Source organism: Panthera leo, chromosome B3, assembly GCF_018350215.1.
Source record: "Panthera leo isolate Ple1 chromosome B3, P.leo_Ple1_pat1.1, whole genome shotgun sequence".
Taxonomy (NCBI): domain Eukaryota; kingdom Metazoa; phylum Chordata; class Mammalia; order Carnivora; family Felidae; genus Panthera; species Panthera leo.
Window position 1 is genome coordinate 3,712,163 of NC_056684.1, and position 21,952 is coordinate 3,734,114.

Below are 21,952 nucleotides of genomic sequence, written 5' to 3' on the forward strand. Positions count from 1 at the left end.
CATTGGACAGATTCAACACACGTTGTCCAAAACGTTGGCAGGACTGGAAACGAGTGACCTGCCAGAGTTCAGTCCCTTCCACAAAACTGCAGGCCTGTAAGGATCCACGCAAGGAGAAGCATAAGCTTTTGTGGACTTTGGAGGCGCGCGGGTCCGCGTTCGAATCCCGACTGTGCCGCTCGGCCCAGGACGGCACGTCCCGCGACCCCGGCTCCAGAGCCTGCCCTAGGTGGGTCCCAACCCACTGTCAAGGGCAGACCTGGGGCGAGAACCGGACAAGATCGCCGACTCCGGAGCGGTGCTCTTTCCAAGCAGCCTGGTTGATGCTCGGGGCAGCGGGTCCCCTCCGCAGTCGTCCCCCAGGCCTGGAGCGCCTTTGTGCCCCACTCACCGGAGAGCATCCGCAGCAGTGGCCGCGGGGGGCGGCCAGGCGGGGGCGGGGGGGGGGGAGCGCCCCCCAGGGTGGCGCTGGCCGGCGGGGAGGGGGGCGGCCAGGTGGTGATTGGCTGCGCTGCGCCAGGCAGCTCCGGGCCCAGAACAAAAGAGAGCGGGCGGCGGGCGTCCTCCGGAGTAGGCGCTCCCGCCCGCCCCGCGCGGGCTTCGGTGCTGGGGGAGGACGCGCCCACCGCCCGCCCGCCCGCCCGCCGAGCAGCCGGGCTGGCGCGCTCGGTTTCTGGGCGAAAGCCGGCCGTGTACCTAGGAATTAACCGGCCGGCGCGGGAGGGGAGGGGAGCGGGAAGCGGGGCGGGGGGGATGCTGAGCGCGCGCGAGAACAATAATAAGATCGTGTTTGCGGTCGCTGCCCGAGGAGGAATTCGGAGGAGGCGCGAGGCCCGGCGCTCGCGCCGCGCCCGGGAGCCCGGGAGGGAGGCCGGCGGCGGCGGCGGCGGCGGCGGCGGCATGAGGCAGGCGACGCGGCGCCTGTGAGCAGCGCGCGGCGGCGGCGGGGACCTCGGCGCGGGCGAGAGCCGAGCGGCCGGGGGCTCCCCTCCCCCGCTGCCGGGCCGTGATTTGCCGGGCCTGCTGCGCCCCCCGCCCACCCCTCGCCTCAGCCGCCGCCTCGCCGCTTCCCCTCGTCGGAGCGGCCGCTCGTCCGCCCGCCCGCTCGAGGCCCGCGGGGAGCGCGGCGCAGTCCGTCGGCCCGCGGGGGGGCGGCCTCCCGGCATCTTCGCGGCGACCAAGGACGACCGGGGGAGGAAGCGGCCGGGATGGCGCGTCCGCGGCCCCGCGAGTACAAGGCGGGCGACCTGGTCTTCGCCAAGATGAAGGGCTACCCGCACTGGCCGGCCCGGGTGAGTACGGCGGCCGCGGGCGGGCCCGCCCGCCCACCATTTTCCCCTTCATGATGGCGCGCCCGCCCCCCCCCTCCCGTCCCCGTCCCCATCCGCCTCGGCCCGGAGCCCGGCGCCCGGCGCCCGGAGGGAGCCCGGCGCCCCGAGCCGGCCGCGGCCGGGGCCGGAGGCGCGGGCGGCGCTGCGCACGGAGGACGTGCCCGGGCCGGAGGCGAGGGTTCCGGGCCGCGCCCGCTCCCCGCGAGGGCGGCCATCCTTCCGCCCACTTTCGAAGGCGGCTCCGGCCCGGGCAGGCCCGCCGCCGGGGCTTGGGAGCCCGCGCCGCCGGGCGGCGGGCCTGGGCGGCAGGCATCGCTGCGGGCAGGGTCGCGGGTGGGAAGCCGGGTCCCGGGCGAACGTCGGGGCACGTAGGGGAGCGTAATGCAAATGGCTGGCGGCGGGCCGGCGGGGGCCGCGCGGCCGGGGATCCTGGAAAGGGGCCGTGGCCGTCCCGAGGCCAGCGGGAGCCTCTTGGCAGCCGTTCATCCATCCCTCGGCGCATCCTTCGCCATCCAGACTTGTTGAGTCTTCCCTGCGCGCGATTCCGGGTTCCCCGCGGGCCCCATCATTGTCCTGGGGTACGTGCATCCCCGCTGCCCATCGTTCTCCCGAGCCCACCCGGAGGAGCTGGGGGGGGAGGGGGGCTCGCCGCTTGGCCCCGGCGGCTGGGTCCGGGAAGCTCCTCGTGCCTTTTCACCTCCATATTTGTTTTAGGTCGGATCCCAGACCTTCTCCTTGGCCTTCCACTACAGTCCACAATAGCTCTCTCTTTCCTATCTAGCAAGGCTGTCGCCGGGCTCTTGTCTCTAGAAAGCATCTGCGTGTAATGCACAGCATTCGATTTTTTTTTTTTTTTTTTTTTTTCTTAAGCAGGCCTTTTGGGGAAGAGAGCAACACCACCGTGTGTGCTTTGTGTTTTAAAAATAAATCAATTTTACTTCTAATTCTGATCATACTTGGCAGTTAGTTGTTTGAAATAAATACAGTGGAAAGGAGGGTCAAGGCATCTTGGAGGCTTGTTGGTATCTTTGGGGAACAGAGGTAGATGTGGGGAAATACTGGCATAAATAAGAGTGTGAGCTCTAAAATGTTGTATTACAGTAAAGTGCAGATAGCTAGACCAAGAAAGAAAAAAAAAAAAACCCACCCATTCACAAAAGGAAGTGACATCACGGGTGGCCAGGCTGAAATTAGTGAAGTTGAAGTAATGGATGGTTATAATCACTTTTTTTTGTATTTAGTTTGACATGATTGTGAAATGGAGAGAACACTGTGCCAGGAATTGGGGGCCTTGGTATTTGGTCTTTGTGGGCTAATCATTTCAACTGAATATCCATTTCTGCAACTCTAAAATGATCATCTGTAGGATCCCTTCCAATACTGACAACCTCAGATCTCAAATGAGGTTCAGGTTCCATTAGGCTGTGAAAATCACTCTTCTCCACATGTGAACTGTAGGTTGGCCTCAACCTCACGGTAGGATAACTGGTTACTTTTCATACCGAAGTGCCATCCTGCTTAAAGGGGCAAGATTTGTGACTTCAGGCATCCTTTAGGGAATCTCTGAGTATATTTATCAAGAAATAAACAGCTATAGGGTTCATTGGTATACACGTGGTCAAAAGTGAATTAAAGATTATCATCACCAGTTGGTCGGTTCCTTGTAATCCAGTGGCTTCCTTTAATCTTACCTTTGATAAATAACTTCTGAGAGTCAAAAAGAAAATACTTAAAGTTTCCTTAACAAGTTGCTTTCATAGGTTGGCCACCTGTAGTAATTTTGAAACAGAAACGTGCTGCAGAAGTGGTCGTAGTTGTATATCTAATCCACATAAAATTCCTAGAATTTGTAATTCCAGAACAAGGCAAAATGAAAAGTGAAATGAGGAAACAAAGTCAGTTGGGTTGTTAGGTATAGTAAATGCAGGAAAGAAAAATCTAAGTCTCTTCACATTTAACATAAACTTAAGGGAAGGACCTAAGTCTTTCTTTTTTTTAATTAAAAAAGTATTATTTTATAGTGAGTGGCATGTTATCATTTCCAAGGGAAGGTAAGGGTTAGAAAAAGATATTTGAGTCCCTAATCTGTTCGTTACTGTGCTGTATGCTTCACATATGTTCTCATTTTATTTCTTCTCCAGTTCTGTGAGGCATTATCCCCACTTACACCCAGTCATAGCTTGTAGATGATGTTATAAAGTACTCACTGGAAAAAAACTCTACTTATTTGAATTCTGTCGCTTGCTATGAAGACCAGTCATGTGGGGATTAGAGTCTATATGGCCCCAAGCGATCAGACGATCAGGCGTAGGAGGCAAAATGTGGGGGAGACAGATTTCGGTTCAGACTGTAGGGAGTTTTCTATCGGAGGTGGTCCACGCTTGGATGGAGAACCAGCTTGTGTGCTGCAGTGAAGACGTTTGGTTCTAGGCAGCCCCTTGTGAAGAATGTGGGCCAAGAGGACTCAGGCATCTAGGAAAATGGTCAGGTTAGATTCAGTTTGGGGCTGGGTTTCATACTCTCTGACCTTAGGCATGTTCTGTAATCTAAGTTTTAGTTTGCGAAATAGACATAATTCAGCCCTCACGGATTTAACGTATGTAAAAGCATCAAGCAGTGGTGGTTGAATGTTCCTGCCTTTTTTTCCTTTTTGAATTTCTAGCTTGAATTTCTAACCTGTATCACTATACTGTTTTTAATTTTCAACCTAGGAGTAGATTGATTCTTTTTTCCAACATTTTATCATGAGTAATTTCAAACACACAGAAAAGTTAAAAGAATCGTACACCCTTCTATCCGTCACCCAAATTCTCTAAGCAGCATTTACTGTACTTGCTTTATCATGTTATTCATATATCCATGCCTCTATCCATATAGCAGTCCATCTTATTTTAATGCACTTTAAAGTAAGTTGCCAACGTCAGTATAATTTACTCCTAGACACTTCAGCATGCATTATCGTTAACTAGAGGTCAATATTTTTTTAGATCCTTTTTTTTTTTTTTTTTTGCCTTTTGAGGTAAAATTTACATAAACTGAAACATACTTAAATGTACCAGTGAGTTTGACAAATATGTACACTGGTATAGTCCAAACCTCTTGCAAGATACAGCATAGTATCAGTACCGATGAAAGTTCCCTCATTTCCTCTTCCCAGTTAATTCCTGTCTTCCTCCCAGTTCAGATGTGTTAACATTCAGTAGCCAGCTAGCTGTTTCTAATGGAGTATACTTGATTAAATATGACTTAAAAATTACAAGTTCATTTGTACCCAAGGATTAACTAGCTTAATATTAAAAATACACTAAAACGAGTCTCTGAACCCTTTTGATTGTGTACCCTGTTGGTAAAAAAAAATTTGTGTAAACTTACTTTAAATTATAGGGGCTCCTGGGTGGCCCAGTCGGTTGAGCGTCCAACTTCACCTCAGGTCATGATCTCGCAGTTGACAAGTTCGCGTCCCGCGTCAGACCGCTCCGGAGCCTGGAGCCTGCTTCTGATTCTGTGACTCCCTCTCTGCCTCTCCCCCGCTCATGCTCTGTCTCTGTCTCAAAAATAAAGATGAATAAATAAACATTTTAAAAAATTATGTATACATGTACTTTGTACTATTCTGTACATTATGAAACAAATACAAGAGAATCTGAAGGGAGTGACAAATGATATAATTTATGTTTCAAAATTCTTATTAGCGGGGGTGCCTGGGTGGCCCAGTCGGTTAAGTGTCCGACTTCGGCTCAGGTCATGATCTCGGGGTCCGTGAGTTCGGGCCCCACGTCAGTTTCTGTGCTGACAGCTCAGAGCCTGGAGCCTGTTTCAGATTCTGTGTCTCCCTCTGTGTCTGACCCTCCCCGTTCATGCTCTGTCTCTCTCTGTCTCAAAAATAAATAAACGTTAAAAATTTTTAAATTCTTATTAGCAAAATATTAAGAGTAATAGATTGTTTATATTTTTAAAAATATTAATGTTATTTTTTGCCTGTTTCATGGGAGATCTGACTAGCTAGTCACAGTTTTTATCATCTAAAGAGATTTTCTATAACAGAACTGTCAGCTTGGCCATTTCCTTGTTTGCTTGTGCTTACGTTATTAGTACTCTCTTATAGGACTCCTTTTAGCCACTTGTTCATTTGGCAAGAGTTCAGTTAGAAGTGAATATTCCATAATTTTGCTCAACCAGGCACTCTCAAATGGCAGGAAACCACAGTAGGCCCAAAGTGAATAAATACAACCATCTGAAAAAGGACACCAGTGTCAACTTATGTATTAAATATTAGTAAAACTTACTTTTTAGGGAAAAGAATAAGAAACTAAAATAGAAATTGCACTATTTTCTTCTCACACTTCCCCAGCCCCCATCATCTTGTACATTCCCTGAGATATGAGCACTCTGCCTATGTTACCCCTGCTCTAAAAAATAGAAATACAAAACAAAACAAAACAAAAAGGTCTCAAAACTCTTGTGTTTCAACGAAAGAACTTTTTTAAATTTAAAAACTTTATAGGAGTACTCTCTGGCATTGCTAATCAGAGAGTAAATTGATATGATCACTTTAGAAAGCTGGCCTGGTCGTCTGTAGTTAAACACACGCCTAGCTTGTAATTTAGCAGTCTGGTCTAGGCATATATCCAGGAAAAATGAGTGTGTGTGTCCACCAAAAGATTTGTACAAGAATGCTCATACATGGCAGCTTTATCCATAATAGCAGGAGATTGAGAACAACCCAGGTGTCCATCAACAGGAGAACGGATCAGCAGAATTATAGTATATTCGTGCAGTGGAGTACTACTCAGCAGTAAAAAGGAACAAACTACTGATGCCCACAAAAATATGGACGTATTTCAAGATTTTGAGGTTGAGTGAAGAAAGCCAACACCAGAGCGCACATTCTGTATGCTAACCATGACGATCAAAACGGGCACAATTGATCAGTGGTGATTAGTTCATGGTGGGTGGAGGAGGAAGCCCTGAAGGTGTTCTGTATCTTGATCTGGCTGGTGGGTACCCAGAAGTATACATGTGTAAAAATATATCAAGCTGTCCATTTAAGATTTGTGCACCAGACTGTATATGTTATACCTCAGTTTAAAAATGCATACTTTGTATGAAGTGAGGAGAAAGAATCTAATACTACAAACTTCTTCACGGATTGGATTTCACCATTCTTGGCTTTCAGTGAGAAGTTTTTTCCCTTTAAGACTTCAGTGCTACCGATTTGCATCTTCCTGTTCCCTTTTGACTATTTTAGAAACTTCATTTACTACTTCACAGCTTTTTCTTTACATTTCTTTTTAGTTCTGGTTTCTGCCTCTGTCTTTTGTTTACATATTAGAGTCTTTCTGTTCCTTTCATATTAAATCATTGCTCCTCTTATTTCTCATCTAGCTCTCAACCTCTCACTTGATAAAACTTAAGAATACAGCATTTGACCTACCATTCTATGACATCCTGAAGAGCTAAATGCTTAGTGAGCTTTTATTGAGCACCTACTGTGTGTAAGACACTGTGCCTAGGTATAGTTTTTCATTTTTCTACCAACAGATTAAATTTGCAGCAACTTAAAAATATTATAATTAAATAATTAGTGTTTCTCTGCCTTGTATTAATACAAAGGCTGAGAATCCTTAGTTTCTGATCCGTTGCACTTTCAGTTTTTTTATCTTTGACAATAAACTGCGAACCTTTATCTTTGGAGACCAGGCTACATCACTTCAGGGAATCACTTGAGACTTAAACTTTTTTTAATCTCAACATAAAGTAAGATGTTTACACTTTCCATTTCTTTGGCGTGAGTCCAAACGAGTCCGTCATTGTTTCATTCCTCAGGTAGAGTGACACAGATTCAGTCAGCCCTTTCCCCAGAGACTGTGTTCGTGTTGCAAGGACCTGGCAGATTGTCTCCTGTTCTTCTGCTTAACTCTGGGAGCAAATAGGCAGCTTAAACTCTCAATACGAACGTGTACCTTTTCCATCGCTCCCATTTCACCCAGGTGAATCTCTATTTCTGGCACATCCCCTTTGGAATGCCCTAATGACTACTGTTTTCCCCATCATTTGTAAAATGTTAATTCTCTGAAGTCAGGTTTCTACTATATGAGATTGTATTTGGTTCTTTTGGAAAAGGATTGATGGTTTAAAATTATATATGACTATTGAAAATGTCTATTAGCATAAGAAGAACATTGTAGGCTTGTAAATAGGGTAAACATAATAGGGGAAGAGCCCAAATGCTCCTTTTTATTGGAAAAAGTTACCTTCGATTGCAGAAGATTGCCCAGATAGTCAGAAGCTAGTCTACTTGATAGTTATTAGTCAGTCCATTGCAAAATGGCTTTTTATCCTTTAGAGCCGTGCTACTGGAAGTATGGTCTGTGGCCAGGATAGGTGACGGTGACAAGATAGGTGCAGAAATTGAGAGTAAGAGTTTAGAAACTTTTTTTTTTAAGTTTAGTTTTGAGAGAGAGAGAGTGCAAGCGGGGAAGGGGCAGAGAGAGGGAGAGACAGAATCCCAAGCAGGCTCTGTGCTGTCAGCGCAAGCCCATTGTAGGACTTGAACTCACAAACCAAGAGATCAGACCTGAGCTGAGATCAAGAGTTGGACTCTTACCTGACTAAGCCACCCAGGCACCCCGAGAAACTTTGTAAAGCAATCTGATAGAGTAACTTTATGCTAGTGAATCTAATTTTATTATTTTTAAGTTTATTTATTTATTTTGAGAGAGAGAGAGAGCGCGCGCATGTGAGTGGGGGAGAGGGAGAGAGAATCCCAAGCAGGCGCTACACTGTCAGCTCAGAGCCCGACATAGGACTTAAACCTACCAGCTGTGAGATCATGACCTGAACCAAAACCAAGAGTCGGACGCTTCAGTGACTGAGCCACCCAGGCACCCCTTGTGAATCTTATTTTTAAAATGAGGCTTGTATTTTATATGCCTTTAATTTTATTTTTCTAATAATTACTCTTTCATGTATTTTATAAAAATGCCCATCTGTAACAAATTAGAAATTAAAAACAAACAAAAAAATGCTGTTTTTTCCACCACAAATGGAGTACTGACTATAGAGGACCCTTAAAGGTCAGTAGAGTTCCTTGCATCTAAAACTATCTGCTCATACTGTGAACTGTTTTTTTTAAGGTTTTATATTTAAGTAATCTCTACCCAATGAGGCACTTGAACTCACAACCCCAGGATCAGGAGTCCCATACTCCTGACTGAGCCAGCCAGGCACCCCTGCTTATACTGTAAATTATTTAACCTATCTTTAACTATTTAAAAGAGAGAATGGATTAACCTTTATGTTATAAATACCTCATGTCTGTAAAAAAATTTTATTACATAAGTAATAATGTTCATTGTAGAAAGATTAATATCCCTCTACCTAGTAACAAGCATCATGAATATGCACCTACATGTGTAAGTACATAATTTTTATAATACATTCAGTTCTGCAGCCTTTTATCCCCACTTAAACACTATATCTTAGATGTCTTTCAGTGGCAGTGAATGCATTTCTATAACATTATCTGTAATAGCCATCTGGTAATTTATGGTACAGACCTATTTGTTATAAATTATAACCATATTTACCATATAACCGTATATAACTTCCTATTATACTGATATTTAGGTTATTTCCAGTTTTTTATACTGTAAAATAATACTCTGAGACACATGCTTTTAGCTAAACCGTTAGTTACTTCTTCAGGATTGGTATCTGGGAATCACATTTCTTAGTCAAAGGGCACGTGCATGTTTTAAAACTTTGGATTTATATTGTCACATTGCCCTCCAGAAAAGTTTTAACCATCTTAACCAGTAGCAGAATAAGAAAATACCTGTTTTCTCACATATTCATTAAAAGGAGATGATTTAAAATTTTAAAAATGTTTGTCAACCTAATAAATACAGATATTTAATAGAATTAATTTCCTCGTTGACAATTTAGGCAGAATATATGTGTCATATATGTCATATATCAAATCACGTATCTTATATGTCTTGATTACAAATTAGGATGAATATATGATAACACTACTCTAAGGTAGATAGTCCCATAAGAAAACCAAGACTTAAGAAATTCACCTGAAGTTATACACTGAGTGAAGTGTGTTAATCCTAGACCATTAAGAATGCCACAGGAACATAAGAAATGTGATAACAGGGGCTCCTGGGTGGCTCATTCAGTTAGGTGTCTGGCTCTTGGTTTTGGCTTAGGTCATGATCCCAGCGTCCTGTGATCCAGCCCCACACGGGCTCTGTGCTGACAGCACAGAACCTGCTTGGGATTCTCTGTGTCCCTTCTCTCTCTACCCCTCCCACACACACGCTCTCTCTGAAAATAAATAAAAATAAACTTTAAAAAAATGTGGAAACAGATGAGGTGAAGGAACTGAAGAAGCATTTGGCACTGTGTAAGAAGACTGTATGTATATTATATATATTACATATGTGTATATGTATACGTATGTGTGTGTGTGTGTATATATATATATATATATACATATATATATACATATATATATATGTATGTATGTATGTGTATGTATTATAAGCTACTGGGAGGCCAGCACTCTCAAGTCAGAAAACGTTTATTGTGACATTTGTTATTATTTTTCTCTGGTCTGTGTCTTTGAAAGCCCTTTGACACAAGGCAGTATGAAAGTAAATAAGATATCCGTTATGCATATAAAGAAAGCAGAGCCCATTAAAATCCATTCTGAATGAATAGCATAGTGTTGACTTTAGTTTTAGGTTCTAATACCTTTATGTGTGGTGAAACACATAGACTTTGAAGAGCAGGTATAGCAAGAGTTACTGGTTCAGTAGAGCCTAGAAGCTAAATCATAAGGACTACTACTAGCCTGTGTAGCTTTTTGCCAGTTTACTGCATTCTTAATCCCTATAACAGCATTTTCCTGTGTTATTTCACTGCCGTTCATATATGTAATTGCTTCTCAGCTATGGTAGTAAGTGAATTTTTCTATTATATCTTTTTACCACTAGGAATTTGCTGCAGTTAGGTAAATAGCTGTATGGTCACAGAGAGCTACATAGAGGTAAAAAGAATGAAGTAATCTAAAATTGGTGAGCTCAAGCCTTTAGAAGGATCCTCCAGATATCTGAACAAGATTTCCTACGATAGTGGGAAGAACAATGAAGCCAAGAGTTAAAAGACAGCATAGTTCATTCCACCACTGTCTTGATTTGTCAGGTTTGGGCATCTTTCATTACAACCTCGTTGTAAAATGGGGAGGATGATAATTCTTACTCTCTTTCCCTTTTTTCCTTGGAATCAGATATTGAAATGTGCATGAAATAGTGTTTGCTAGTTAAGGATCATAGATGATATATCTGTTCTGCCTAACTTGTAACCAAAGAAATTCAGTGAAATATTTGTGTTTATCAAATTCTTACTCACTTTCCCTTCTTTTTCCGTAGTAATCATGTGTTAAAATGTACGTGAAAGAAGTGTTTGCTAGTGTAGTACCCAACAATCACCTACCAGGAGCACCACAAACTCCTTACTGTACAATGCTAGAAACCTAGTAAAGTCTCAGCAGATGCTTTTGTGGGTGGGTGGGTGTCTTTCAGTAGTTTCCTCGTGGCTTCATAATTTTGAGTTAGCTCTAGGCTCTAGTCATTGTAGGGACTTGTCATTGTTACCCCTTATTCAGATTCCTGAGTATGATGGCCATTTCTAGAGGTTCCAAATAGTTTCAGTATTTGGGGGCAAACTAAGTCGGACTATGTGGCATACAAACAAGGCCTCTGAATAAACTACTCAGTCCGCTAGATCACTGAAATGCGAGCTCTGAGTGGATTCTCTAAGTCTGATTATAGTCTGTAAGGCCACCCAGAAGTGGAGGTTATCTGGTTTTCAAAGTATAGGAGAGTCCATGGTAACAACAAAGTTACCTCCATGGGGACTGGAAAATTCTTGATAGCATAGCATTAACTTCTAGGTTTTTATTGCAAAATGTATTTAAGATGAGAGCTGTTAGAAGTGCTGGGTATGTTAGGTTCAGAGGTGGTAAGCAATGTAAAAAAGAGTGTCACAGAAGATTCGAAAATTTTTATGTAGGAAAAAATGTCAAAAAATAAATTCATCGCTTTAGATCTCTTCTTCCTTTTTCTTTATCACTGAAATAGAACTTTTATGCTAAGGGCATCTTTAACTTAGGAGGAAAATGCTTATTCACAGGGAGCGGTATGACAGATTCTTGGTTCATTTTTTTTTTTAGAATTAGCATATGTTGAGTGAATTGAAAATTAATTCCCTCTAGACCTCTGTTTGACTTTCAAAATGAGACCAACTATTTTCAAACAAGGCATATAACTGTTCTTATTTCCTTCCTCGAACTGTGATGTGAGGATTAAGTCAATAATTTCGAAAATATTTAGATCTTAGCAGTGAGTCATCGTTGTTGCTTGATTCTGATGCAGTCTGGTCTGATGGCTTTCAGGCCCCCCCCCTTTTTTTTTTTTTACTATAGCCCATATATACTAATTTCATACACACACATATATATACGTACACACACACACCAGAAAAAAGTTTTCACCAAATCATGTTATATGTGATGCATTCTGATATTTTTATATTTTTATTTTGTGTAAAATCAGGTTGTAACTCACTAAATCACTTTCACTACCTATAGTTTGAAAAAAAAGCACTGATCTGGTCTGTTAGGCCAAAAGGAAATTGATCTGTGTGAGTTTTGCTTGTGTGTATGGATTTTGGAGACGAGTTAGCAGTCCTGAGCTTTTTATTCTGCTGTAGCCACAGTCTTACATGAAAATCACATGGACGTAAGAAAAGAAAGTTACGTTATTTTAGGTCATTTAACCATCCAGGCCAGTTTTTCCCTTGATCTCAAAAGGCTTGGTATATAAATATAGTATTTCTACTCTCATCATCCTTCTAATCTTTAAACTGCACATGGATCTACAACTTTGTTGAAGCTAATTATAGCTTCATATATATGCCTTCTTAAGGATATTAAGCTCCATGTATTTCTTAACTATCCAGCTACAGAACAGTGTTTGACTACATAGTGTTCCCTGGATGATAGTATTGAAGCTCTGGGGTTTCTTGAGTTTGTGAGGCTAGCCTGGAGGTATCAGGCTATCCAGGACTGAGGATGAAGGGCTTTTGTTAAGTCCAGAAGACTTGTACTTGGGGGGGGGGGGGTGGTAGTTTCTGAAGTGGGTGTAAAGTCATGGGACTAACACGTTTCTAATGGTTCTATATTTCTTTTTCTTTAATTTTTTTAAATGTATGTTTATTTTTGAGAGAGACAGCTTGAGCGAGGAGGGGCAGAAAGAGGGAGACACAATCTGAAGCAGGCTCCAGGCTCTGAACTGTCAGCACAAAGCCCGATGTGGGGCTTGAACTCACAAACCGTGAGATCGTGACCCGACCCACCTACTGAGCCACCCAGGCGCCCCTATATTTCCTTTTTAAATCACTTTGTCTAATCAAAAAGAGACTTCTTGCTATTACTAGATACAGCAGCCTCAGTAGAGAGAGAACCTAGTATTGAGGATAGTAAAGCATTCTTCAGTTTCTGTAAAAGATACCTTTCTGAAAAGATACAGTAAGCACAGTTTTAGATCTCACATCTGGCTGATTGACTCACACAAAAGGAGTACACTTCTTTTCTATGAGTACACAAGAAAGGAGTACCCACTGTACTAAATGGAACTTATCTTGGAACAGAAAGGGTACGATTGGGTTAATCTTCATGTTATGCCAGGTATTCAAGAGCTCTGGTTGTTGTCCAGCTCAGTCCTCCGTCACTGCTGTGGTCTGCTGGCTCTACCTTGTGGGAGGCCAGGTGGAGGGAAGAGACAGAGCCTTTGCTAGAGTTATGAAGTATGATGGTTTCCACTGTTTGTTTTTAATAAGTTCCTTGTCTGGGGCAAAGATTATTTGACTCCCAGGGATCAGGTAACCCAGAACAAACGTGTCCCTTGTTTTTCTGTTGTCACAAGAGCAAATTACAGAAGTAGAGCAGTTTACCAGGAGTGGGCAGTTGGAGAAGTTTGCCGAAGTGAAATGGAGGTGACGGTGACCGAGGATTCCTCCTTTGTCCGTGAAAATTGCTTCTCATTCAGTGTTACTGTAAACTCTGGAAGCCTTTGACCTCCCCATTTCCTCTTGGTCTGTCCACTGCCTCTGGGCTTCCCTTCCTTCTTACATGAAGGAACCCACGTGATCACTTGAACTGCTCTCCCCCTTTTTACTCTGATACATTCATTCTAGAAGCCCCTTCCTGGCCATTCTTCTCGCCTGCCTTTTCTGCTCCAGCAAATGGTCTCCTGCAAGCAACTGGCCGTAATCACAAAGACTTGCAGCCTGGGCCTGCCCCCCCGCCCCCGATTGCTTTCATCCGGGCCCCCAGTGCTGCTCATGGTTCTTCTCGCTGGTGGCGAGATACTTTCATTGTCCTCTTCCAGCTCAGATTCTTTCCCCTCATTTTCAGCAAATTCTCTTACTTTCAGGTTTCACGTGTTCCTTTTCAGGATGAAGTAGAAGAGCAAGAGTCTTGTGGGCAGATGAAGCCACGTCTGAGTAGATGAGTAACCTCGCATAGGTTACCTAATCCCTTCGGCCTCGATGGACCCATCTGTAAAATGGGCACAATAACAACTTTTTCTTATCGTTTCGAGGATTCTGAACATAAACAGCCTGGAGTTTAACATGATTAAAAAATCGTTTCCCTCCCCTTCACCTCTTCCCTGTGCTGCTTATTAAGACCCTCCTCTTGCTTGGCTCCTCCCTTTTCCTTCTTTCATCAACATTCAGTAAATATTTTTTGAGTCTTTGCTATATCCCAAGGGCTCTAACAGGTGCTAGGGTTGACCTAAACGGCCTCTTCCCCTTGACGAATTCTTTCTCCTCAGACCAGAAATGGTCCTCTTACTGTCTCATTCTTCCCCCTCCCCCAAAGGTCACCCTGATGTGCTGATCCAGAGAGCACTCCATCCTTACTTTGCCTCGGTGGAATTTAATACTGCCTTTTAAAAAATACTCTTCCGAGAGGCACCTGGGTGGCTCGGTTGGTTAAGCGTCCAACTTTGGCTCAGGTCATGATCTCGTGGTTCGTGAGTTCAAGCCCCGCATCGGGCTCTGTGCTGACAGCTCAGAGCCTGGAGCCTGTTTCAGATTCTGTGTCTCCCTCTCTCTGACCCTCCCCCGTTCATGCTCTGTCTCTCTCTGCCTCAAAAATAAATAAACATTAAAAAAAATTAAAAATAAAAATAAAAAATGCTCTTCCTTTGTTTGGCTTCCCTCATGTATTGCTTTTCTTGAAAGGTTCTTCTATTTCTCTGTGCCTTTGTAGGGTCTTTTTCGACTTCAAGCCACCATCTTCAGAATAATATCTTCTAGACCTCTGTTTCAGGCCCTGACTCAAATCCACACCTCCGTTTTCTGACTAATAGCCCCAGTACCACAAGTTCATGGTCAGAACTAATCTAGTCACCCCTCCCGACCTATTTCTTTTTCTTTTAATGTTTATTTATTTTTGAGGAAGGGAGGGAGACCATGAGAGAGAGAGAACGAGCAGGGGAGGGCAGAGAGAGGGGGACAGAGGATCTGAAGGGGACTCTGCACTGACAGCAGTGAGCCGGACGTGGGCCTCAGACTCACCAACCGCGAGATCGTGTCTTGAGCCAAAGTCAGATGCTCAACCAACTGAGCCACCCAGGCGCCCCTCAAGTTTTCCTGTTTTAGTAAAAAATTACTATCCGGCCAGTCACCCCCCAAAACAAAGACCTCAGATTATCCCAGGTGCTCTTTTTTCTTTAATTCCCACATCTTACTTGGTCACCTAATGATGTCAAGACGGACTAAGGTTCAAGTAGAGAGGAGTGCTGTGAAATTGGACTCCTCACACGGCGCAAGGCAAAGTGGGGGTGCTGCGTGCCTTAGAACCTGAGACGTACTCGTGTTGTAATAAACAGGATGTAATTTCAACAAAGCAATAGGACATTAAATTAATATTATTAATTTGGATTTTATTGAGGTCCTTTTATTTCTGCTTGATATACAAATTAATCTTGGTTTTATAGTATATGGTTATGAGTACAATTGTTATCTTTGTGCATGTTTCAGAACATTATCATAAAATTTTATGGGGGTCTGCAAGATTTTGTTCCCTTCAAAAATAATTATAGTTGACCCTTGAACAACAAGGGGACAGGGACTAGGGGCACCAACCCCCACAGTCAAAAATCCAAGTATAAAATTTTTTTTTAAGTTTATTTATTTCGGCAAAGAAAGAGGGTGAACACAGGAGGGACAGGGAGAGGGAGAGGGAGAGGGAGGGAGGGAGAGAGAGAGAGAGAGAGAGAGAGAGAGAGAGAATATCCCAAGCAGTCTTTGCACTGTCAGCACGGAGCCCCACATGGGACTTAAACCCACAAATGGTGAGATTGTGACCTGAGCCGAAACCTGGAGTCGGATGTTCAACTGACTCAGCCACCCAGGCACCCCCAGGTATAACTTTTGACTTTCTAAAAACCTAACTACAAATAGCCTACTGTGGACCACAGGCCTTATGAATAACATGAATAGTTGATTAGCACATATATATGTTTATTATAATAAAGTAAGCTAGAGAAAGACAATATTGTTAGGAAAATCATAAGGAAGAAAAAATATATTTACGATACTATATTTTTTTGGAAAAAATTCAGGTATATGTGGTCCCGTGCAGTTCAAACTTAAGATGCCATAGGTTAAGGGGCCTCACAAACTAGAATGAATTCTTGACCATGAGGGATCTAGAAATAAAGACATATATGGAAATAATAAGAGATGTGAATGTTTTGTAAAAGAAGGAAAGATGTACATAGCGATAGTAATTTTCAAATATTTAAGGGACTCCTACGAAAGAAGAAATAGGAAGTATAGGAGAGCAGAAAGAGCATGTGCTCCGGAGCTAAGGACATATGGGTTCAAATGATGCGCTGCCACTTATCTGTGTGACCTTGGGCAAATTACCTAATCTCCCTTAGCCTCTTCTTCTCTAAAGTGGAATTAGTGTTATCTACCCCCACAAAGTTATTGAGAGAACTTATTTACAGGTACCTAACACATGGTTGAACCTAAACAAATACTACTTTCTTCTGTCCTCTGATAGTTTTTACAACTAGAGTTAGGGGACAAATTTTTTTTAAATAATTTATTGTCATGTTAGCTAACATAGAGTGTATACAGGGTAGTCTTGGCTTCAGGAGTGGATTCCCATGATTCATCACTTACATACAACGTCCAGTGCTCATCCCAACAAGTGCCCTCCTCAATGCCCATCACCCATTTTCCACGCCCCCTCAGCCCCCGACCCCCATCAATCCTCAGTTTGTATCTAAGAGTCTCTTATGGTTTGCCTCCCTCTCTGTTTGTAACTTTTTTTTTCCTTCCCTTCCACTATGGTATTCTGTCAAGTTTCTTGAATTCCACGTAAGAGTGAAAACATAGGATACCTTTTTCTGACTGGCTTATTTCACTTAGCATAATACCTTCCAGTTCCATCCACGTTGTTGCAAATGGCAGAATTTCATTCTTTCTCATTGCCAAGTAGTATTCCGTTGTGTATATATACGTCTTCTTTATTCATTCATCAGTTGGTGGACATTTGGGCTGTCTCCATAATTTGGCTATTGTTGATAGCGCTGCTATAAACATTGGGGTGCATGTGCCCTTACGAATCAGCACTCCTGTATCCTTTGGATAAATTCCTACTAGTGCTGGGGACCCAGCTATTGTTGGGTCATAGGGTAATTCTATTTTTAATTTTTTGAGGAACATCCACACTTTTCCAGAGTGGCTGCACCAGTTTGCATTCCCACCAACAGTGCAAGAGGGTAGGGGACAGAAATTTTGAGGGAACTGATTTAAGTGGGCTTATTTTAAGGAAGAAGAATTAAATGAAAGTCTTAGCATTAATTGTTGAGAGCTTGTATGCCATTTCTTCTTATATACCATGACAATAACCCTGTGCTGTTGATGTTCATAACCCCCGCCCCCTGTCTTTACATGTGAAAAAACTTTCTGAACTTGAGAAAGATTTTAAATATCTTAAAAATTGCCCAATTACAGTAAGTGATAAACCTGATACTGGGCTCCACAGCCTGTATTCTAAACCATTCCAGTACATTGTGTGGTTTATCTCTGGTAATGGATGTTTATTCATCCATTCATTGAACAGCTATTTATCGGACACATCCTCTACACCAGGCGGAGTTTATAGTGCAGAACGTGACCCAGAGGTCGAAGGGGATAGGGAGTGCTGGCAGTGGTACAGAGGAAGCAAGGGTCTTGCTGTGTTGTATAGGGAGTGTTCGCGGAAAGCCTCTCTTGTAGGACAGCATTTGAACTCAGAGATCTGAAGGAGAGGGAGCCCTGTGGATATTGTGGGGAAAGCATTTTAGGCAGAGAAGAGCAAGTTTCTCAGAAGTAATCTTTTTATTAAGAATAAGTATTTTGGGGGCGCCTGGGTGGTTCATTCGGTTGGGCCGCTGACTTTGACTCAGGTCATGCACTCGTGAGTTCGAGCCCCGCATCGGGCTCTGTGCTGCCAGCTCAGAGCCTGGAGCCTGCTTCGGATTCTGTGTCTCCTTCTCTCTCTGCCCCTCTGCCTCTCATGCTCTCTCTCTGTCTCTCTCAAAAATAAATAAACATTAAAAAATTTTTAATAAAAAATAAAGAATAAGTATTCTTAACCATTTTCACTTAGTTGTTTTTCTAGATTGACTTTAGCAATACGTTGAATGAATTTCAAGAGAAATCTCAATGGAATTTTAGTTTGAAGTGAATTAAATTGTAAATTAATACGAGGAGGAATGACACTTTTACCAATATTGAAACATTCCAGCCAGAAATATGGAATGTTTCTATTTTTTTTTCTGTCTAGTAGAGTTTTGAGGTTTTCTTCCTAAAGGAACCACACTTCTTAAAAAAATTACTGGGTGTCATTTGCTGTTGCTGATGCTTTTATAAACTGAATTTTAGTTGCTCAGAATAAGAACCTTGGCATCATCCTTGACTTAACAGTTTTTTTTACTCCCCATACCTAGTGTGCTGGCAAACCCCGTTCATTCCAACCTCAGAGTTACAAGCAGATTGCAAACCCTTCCACCGCCACCATCCTTGTCTATACCGCTATCGTCCCTTTACTGTTCTAGTAGATTTCTAGCTGCTCTCCCTCGCCACCCCTGCCCTCTGAAAGTCTCTTTTCAGCGGTGCCGCAAGGGCAACAGTCATCCCGTTAACATAGAGGGTCGACCAGCCTCCTCCCTTCCTTGATACAGCCCAGCCCCAGCCTCCTCCCGGTTCCTTACACCCGGGTCACAGTGCTGCCTCAGGGGCTCTGTCCCGGCTCCCTCCTCCGGGCATCGCCCAGACCCCCTCCAGTCTGTTCGGGCCTGCCTCTTCCAATGAGAGATTTTAAACCGTCCTGTTGACAATTACAACCCTGTGCTTGACTCATTTTGTACAGCTCTTTTTTCGTATTCTTACATACTAAATAATTTACTTATTTATTCGAGTTATTTGCTGTTTTATTTTCCCCCTTGAGGGCAGGGATTTTTGCCTCATTTGTTGGTGTATCCTTAACACTTAGAACAGTGACTGGCTCACAAAAAACATTCAGTAAATATTTGTAGAAGGACTGAATTCAGTCTTTTTCTTTTATATTTTCAAATCTGGTCTCTGGTGATAACATGCCAAGGCTTTTTTTTCACTTATTTGTCATCCTGCTATACTTTAATTCTGTTTTTCTAGTGATATACTTTTTCATAAATCATATGCAAATTATGATTCTTTTGTCTCTTCTGTTGCAATATTTGTTTGTTGGAAAGTGGGGTAGGAATTATCTTAATATATTAACTAGAACTTCCAGAACAGTGTTAAGCACTGGAGGTAATTGACATCCTTGCCTCCTTCCTGATTTTTAGGAATATATCTTGTTTTATTACTCTATTTGGATTTGGCTGTCTTCATTATGTTGAAATATTCTTTTATTCTTGTTTTTTAAATAATTTTTATTAAGAAGTTAAATTTTGGGGTGCCTGAGTGGCTCAAAGTGTTAAGCCTCCAGCTCTTGATTTCAACTCAGGTCATGATCTCGTGGTTCATGAGTTCGAGCCCTACATCAGGCTCTATGCTGATAGCACAGAGCCTGCTTGAGAATAAACTTTTTTTTTTAAGTTAAATTTTGCCAACCGTCTTTTACCATCCATTGTAATAATCATATAAGTTTTCTTTTTTAGCCTTTGTATTAATTATATAAGTAGATTAAATATTAAATTATACTTGCATACTTGGAATATGCCTTACTTTGTCTCAGTATATAAACATATCTGTGTGTGTGTGTGTGTGTGTGTTTTAAGATGTAATTCAGGTGCCATAAAATTCATCCTTTTAAATTGTGCAATTCAGTGGTTTTTATTATATTCACAAGTTTTGGTACAGCCGTTAGCATTAATTCCAGAACATTTCATCACCCCAAAAGGAAACCCTGTATTCATCAAGCAGTCACTCCCCACCCACCCAGACCCCGACAATCACAAATCTACTTTGTCTCTATGAATGTGTTCATTCTGGACATTTTATTGAAATGGAATCATAGGGGCACATGGACGGCTTAGTTTTGGTTAAGTGTCCAGCTCTTGATTTCAGCTCAGGTCATGATCTCACGATTCACGGGATTGAGCCCCACGTCGGGCTCTGCAATGACAGTACCAAGCCTGGTGGGACTCTCTTTCTCGCCTCTTTCTGCCTCTCTCTCTCCGTCTCCCCCAAAATAAATTAAACTTAAATAAATACATAAATAAATAAATGGAATCCTAGACTGTGTGGCCTTTTGTGTCTGGCCTTTCACTTAGCATTATGTTTATTCGTATTTCATCTGTGTATAACAAGTGTCAGCACTTCATCCCTTTTTATAGCTGAATAACATTCCACTGGGTGGGTGTTTCACATTTTTTAAAATCGCTCATCAGTTGATGGGTATTTGGATTGTTTCCGCTTCTGGCTGTTATGAATAATGCCACAGTGAACATTTGTCTACAATTTTTTATGTGGACTTCATGTTTTCAATCTCTTGGGTATACACCTAGGAATGGAATTGCTGGGTCATATCATTACTCTGTGTTTAACCCTTTGAAAAACTGCCGGACTCTTTTCTAATGCCGCTTTACTACTTTACATTCCCAACAGTCTAAATGCTCTGTCTAGAACCTCTAGTACAATGTTGACTAGAAGCGATGGCGGGTGAACATCCTGGTCGTGTTCCTGATCTTACGCGGAAATTTTTCAGTCTTTCACCATTAAGTATGATGTTAGCTGAGGTTTTTTGGCGTTTGTTTGTTTGTTTGTTTGTTTGTTTGTTTTATTGATGCCCTTTATCAGCTTGAGGTTGTTTCCTTCTATTCCCACTTGGTTGAATGTTTTTATCATGAAAGGATGTCGGGAGTTTTTCAGATGTTTTTCCTGTGTCTAATGTGATTGTCATGTGGTCTTTGTCTTTTGTTCTATTAATATGGTATATTATATTGATTGATTTTGATATGTGGAATCTACCTTGCATTCCCAAAATAGTCTCTTGGTCATGGTGCACATTTTTTTTAAAAACCAAACTAGTTTTAGTAAATAATTTTAAGGTCATTTCCTTCCCTATTCCAGCTTTCCCAATCTGCCAGCACGCATGGTGGTACACATGAAGCTGAATACAGATTAACCTTTTTCACAGGTTGTTTTGTGAATGCAAAACCCAATAATAGCCTAAACCTATTAATCTCAAAAGTGTCCTCGTTTATTAGTTGCCTCTCCTTGTCAGTGAATCAGTGTCTACCTTGTTCCCCTCTGTTCAATATGCTTTCCCTTTTGCAAATAATGTCTTTGCAAATTGTCTTCCATTTTGGTCTCCTTATTTATTTCCTTCACTTCTTTAGTGATTTGGCTTCTTTGTTTTATAGTGTTCTATTATGTTGGAGCAGGTTCTAGTTTTAGCCAATATGATTATTTTCCTTACTTTCACTTTTTTCCTTGTATTCTGAAATTCTTTCCATAAATGGCATCCAAGTCCTTTGGGTGTTTGGGGTTTTTTTTTGGTTTCTGAAGTATAGTTAGCATTCGGTGTTATATTAGTTTCAGGTGTATGGCAGCGATTCACCAATCTTATACGTTATGCTGTCGACACAGAGCCTGCTTCAGATCCTCTGTCCCTCCCCACTCTTGCTCTCTCAAAAATAAATAAACATTTATTTATTTGTCTGTTTGTTTATTTATTTATTGAGCAGCAGGCACAAGTTTATTAGAATATAAGATCAGAAAGGAAGAATAGTATGAAAGCTCTCTTTACAGAGAGGGGGCATTCAAAAGTGAAAGCCCCAATTAAATAAACATTTTAAAAAGTTGAAAAAAAATGTAGTTACCATCTGTCACCATACAATGTTATTACAATATTATTGACTCTATTCCCCTGTACTTTCATCTCTGTGATGTATTTATTTGATAATTGGAAATTTGTATCTCTTAATTCCCTTCATCTATCCCCCAGATCCTTCCCCTCATGCAACCACCAGTTCTCTGTATTTAAGATGGTTTCT

The 21,952-nt window shown here is 42.4% G+C and overlaps 1 protein-coding gene across 1 annotated transcript in view; it reads left to right on the plus strand.

The window, feature by feature from the left end:
• Positions 1 to 1,098: 1,098 nt before the first annotated feature.
• Positions 1,099 to 21,952, plus strand: part of HDGFL3 (HDGF like 3) — a 72,248-nt gene continuing 51,394 nt past the window's right edge. The window contains exon 1 of the mRNA XM_042940870.1: positions 1,099 to 1,292. Coding sequence (XP_042796804.1) covers positions 1,209 to 1,292 — 84 coding nt within the window. The 5' untranslated portion in view covers positions 1,099 to 1,208. The remainder of the gene's footprint in view (positions 1,293 to 21,952) is intronic.